The sequence below is a fragment of the Babylonia areolata genome, chromosome 15 (assembly GCF_041734735.1).
Source record: "Babylonia areolata isolate BAREFJ2019XMU chromosome 15, ASM4173473v1, whole genome shotgun sequence".
In the NCBI taxonomy this organism is placed as follows: Eukaryota; Metazoa; Mollusca; class Gastropoda; order Neogastropoda; family Buccinidae; genus Babylonia; species Babylonia areolata.
Window position 1 is genome coordinate 15,072,131 of NC_134890.1, and position 4,026 is coordinate 15,076,156.

General features: G+C 44.3%; 1 protein-coding gene across 1 annotated transcript in view; it reads right to left on the reverse strand.

The window, feature by feature from the left end:
- Positions 1 to 2,776, reverse strand: part of LOC143290191 (uncharacterized) — an 89,806-nt gene extending 87,030 nt beyond the window's left edge. Inside the window, exons 1-2 of the mRNA XM_076599506.1 lie at positions 2,160 to 2,776; positions 1,953 to 2,060 (exon numbers count right to left, since the gene is read on the reverse strand). Coding sequence (XP_076455621.1) covers positions 1,953 to 2,060; positions 2,160 to 2,643 — 592 coding nt within the window. The 5' untranslated portion in view covers positions 2,644 to 2,776. The remainder of the gene's footprint in view (positions 1 to 1,952; positions 2,061 to 2,159) is intronic.
- Between the last annotated feature and the right edge of the window lie 1,250 nt (positions 2,777 to 4,026).

The following is a 4,026-nucleotide window of genomic DNA, read 5'->3' on the forward strand; positions in this document are numbered from 1 at the left end:
GACCGAGAGAGTGGGGATGCAACTTGGGCAAGACACTCTTCAACTCTTCACTGTAATCAAATTCTAGCCCAAATAGTCGAGACAGCAGTTGCCTCCTCTGCTGTTCTGATAGTCATAGTCGGACACGACTGAATATCATTTCATATCACAATACGTCTTTATTAATCTGATTGAAAATTACACGTGCATTCATAGGTTGGTCACTCACCATCACACAACCCGCAGTTGGGTCAAACTATACATATGAACACTAAACATAAAAAGTGAAGAAGTTTGAAAAATAAAACATGAAAGCAAATATACTCATTAGCTTGAGACATGAAAGAAATGAAACTGAGCAGCTTGGTTTATCTATCACACAGTTAAAAGAAGTTACAAAATGTATTTTAAAGAGAAAAAAACAACAACAACAACAACAACAGCAAAAACAACAACAACAACAAAAACAAAACAAAACAAAACAACAAAAAAAAAACCAAAAAAAACAAGCACTACTATTAATTTACGATTCATTATAAATCCTTCAATGGAAGTTTTTGTTATGAAAAAAAAATATATATATATTGATGGAGTTGAGCAGGGGGAGACAGGAAGGAGGTGGGGGGGGGGGGGAAATGGACGAAGGACCAGTGTAGAGAGGGGGGGTGGTGGAGGGAAGGGCAGGGTGTGTGTGTGTGTGTGTGTGTGTGTGTGAAAAGGATGCAACCCGTACATAACTTGACGACGCAGTGAGATGACTCAACAGTGGGCGATACATTATTTTGTTCTTTGTCTTCTGTCCATTTGCCACAAAACAGAAACTTGAGAGATGGAAAGAGCGGTGGTAGAGACGCCGGGTGGGTGGGTGGGTGGGAGGATGATGGGTTGGGTGGGTTGAGGAGAAAGGGGGGGGGGGGGTGGTAGGTGTGGTTTAGGTTTTATCTGTATGTCTCTCTGTCTCTTCTGTCTGACTAACTGTCTGTCTCTGTCTGTGCCTCTCTCGGGTCAGCCGTTGTCTTTCTGTATTTCGCGGCATCTCTCTTAGAACCATGTGTGTGTGTGTGTGTGTGTGTGTGTGTGTGTGTGTGTGTGTGTGTGAGAGAGAATCAGAATCAATTTTACTGTCAATTAAAACTGAACAAGGTTTATAAGATACCCAAGCAAAGTTACATGAAACCACGTGTGTGTGTGTGTGTGTGTGTGTGTGTGTGTGTGTGTGTGTGTGTGTGTGTGTGTAATATCACTTACCAGTAAAAAGACAGCAAACTAAAGAAGAAAACACACACACACACACACACACACACACACACACACACACACACATACATATACTCACACACCACCCGGTGCACGGCGCACATATTATACTTACACACACGCGCGCACACATGCAAACAAAGAGACACAATTGAAAGAGACATGCATACAGACAGACAGACAGAGAAAGACAGAGACAGAGATGAGCAAGAAGACTAACGGATCTGGGGAGAAAAGTTAGCGAGTTTTGCTCAACACAGCTATAGCATTTATAGTGTCATGCTTGATAATCAAGCTATACCGTCAGTTATGATTCGTTACTCCTCTACTGCTTGTGTGTGATAACAATGCCTACACATAGGTGAAAATAAAATCTGTCGACTAAAACTTCATATATATATATATATATATATATATATATATAGAGAGAGAGAGAGAGAGAGAGAGAGAGAGAGAGAGAGAGAGAGAGACAAAGAGAGAGAGATACAGAGATAGAGATACAGAGCTAGAGAGAGAGAGAAACACACACACACACACACACACACACACACACAAATATACAAAAACACACAAACACACAAACACACAGACACACCCACACAAACACACACACACACACACACACACACACACACACATCACCCCACTCATCCCTCACAATAAAAAAACCCAACAACAACAACAAAAAACAATACAACAGTGATGTATGTACTTGCCTACAATGGACATCCACGGGTAGAAAGACGGCGGCTCACCCCCATCACCACCACCCACACCCACACCACCCACCACCTTCCCGCACGGACTCATCGAGTCGCTCCGACCTTGACCCTGGTGCTGGTGGTGGGAGAGGTGGACCGGGAGACAGTTACCCTGCATCAAGTCCCCCCCTCCTCCTCCTCCTCCTCCTCCTCCTACCCCACCTCCAACTCCACCTCCTCCTCCTACTCCACAACCCGCTGTTTCCCCGAACCTCATACCCATGTTCGGGTAAAACGAGGAACGGTTAGCCGGAAGTCCCATCCGGAAGTCGTGATTCCTCTGCTGGAGAGCTTCCATTCGGCAAGCGTCCGCCGCCTGGTAAGAGTTCATCGCCGCTGCAGCATGGTGGTAGTAGGAGGACCTCGGGGAGCGGTGGTGGTGGTAGCTGGACGTCGGGCAGATCTCGGGGATGTTGAGGAAGTGATCCATGTAGCCGGAGTTAGTGACGTTGTCCGCTGCCGCGGCGGCGGCCGCCGCCGCTGCTGCTGCCGCTGCTGCTGATGCCGATGCCGAATGGTGGTGGTGGTGGTGCCCGCTGGGGTGCATGGAGTCCTCTGCTGCACCCCTGGGCCCCCCCGATGCGGGCATGCCCGTGTGCCCGTGTGTGCCCGGGGGGTGCCTGCCCAGGGGCAGGTAGGAGCTCATGCTGCTGAAATCTAGCGACGTAATGGTGGCGGTTGGGGTTGCTGAGACCACGTGGACACCAGAAAAAAAATTGGAAAAAAAGGGCAGTAAAAGTGAAATTGGATGGAAACTGTACCAGAAGAAGAACTGAAGGGAATTATTGTCCCTGAAAAAAAAACAAAAAAAACAACAACAACCGTATTCTTACTAAACCGTAGTTGTGTTTCTTGTCTTGCTATGCAGCAGTGTGCAGGTGGCTGGGATGTAAGACCACGTGGAAACAAAAAACAAAAAAACTCAATTTCTTTTTAAAGGGAGGCTGGGGGTGGGGGAACCTTATGCCAGAAGAAGACGATGTAGAACTAAAATAATTCCTGTTCCTTCCAAAACACAAATCTTTTTTTGAATTATAATCACCTCGTTATTTTGCTGTTCAGCATTGCGCAGCTTACAGGACTGCTAAATAAACAAGGCTAAAAATGTATTGAAGAAACCAAAAGTATATAGTCTGTTCCTAAAAAAAAAAAGAGTCCACTTATATCAGCTGCCCTTTTTCTTTTTTGTTGTATTACAATACGCAGTTCGACAACAGGCAACTAACAGGTTCTACCCGCCAGTGACTGAAAGGTATAAATGGGGCCAGCTTCTGTGTAATAGTAGCTTTTTTTTCAACATTCATAACTTGTCATGAAAACACACCATCATTATTTCGTTTAGTAAAACCTTCAATGAATTATGAAAAAGTAAAACGAAGACACCAATGTTTCTACGAAGTCGAAGTGCTGTTTCGCAATTCTTATACTTTCTTCTCATCATATACAACAACGACAACAAAAAATGCCTTGTAATCGTGTTCTCATTCTCTGTAAATGTTTTCTCTCTGTAGCACGTCAAAAAGATGATCAGGTTGACATCAGATCACTCCCAGAACTCTTCCTTGTCTTGATTCCAGACAAGCCATGCGTAGCGTGACGACTTTGCAGAGTCATTTCTGGACCTGCGTACAAAAAAAAAACAACAACAAAAAAACAACAACTCCAAGCTGAATGTTCGTAGTAAAAGCCAGCACAGAAACTTGCTGGCAAAGAAAAGACTAACAACCACAACTCCAACAACAAACAACAGCAAACGAAACGGGAGAATCACCGCGACAGACGATATCAGCGAGCACAAGAGTTCACGCAGTACAGCTTCATATGAACATGCTCTCTTATCTTCTTCATCCTACGCGTATCATTAACGGGAAATGATTATGATTTTACCATCCGCAAATCGAGAAAAGAAACTGACTGCTTTATGTGTTTCATCACTAAACTGAGACAAAAAAAACACACAACACACACACACACAAATACAAAATACCATCACCATAGAAGCCAAGCATACAAAGCATTAATTGTTGAC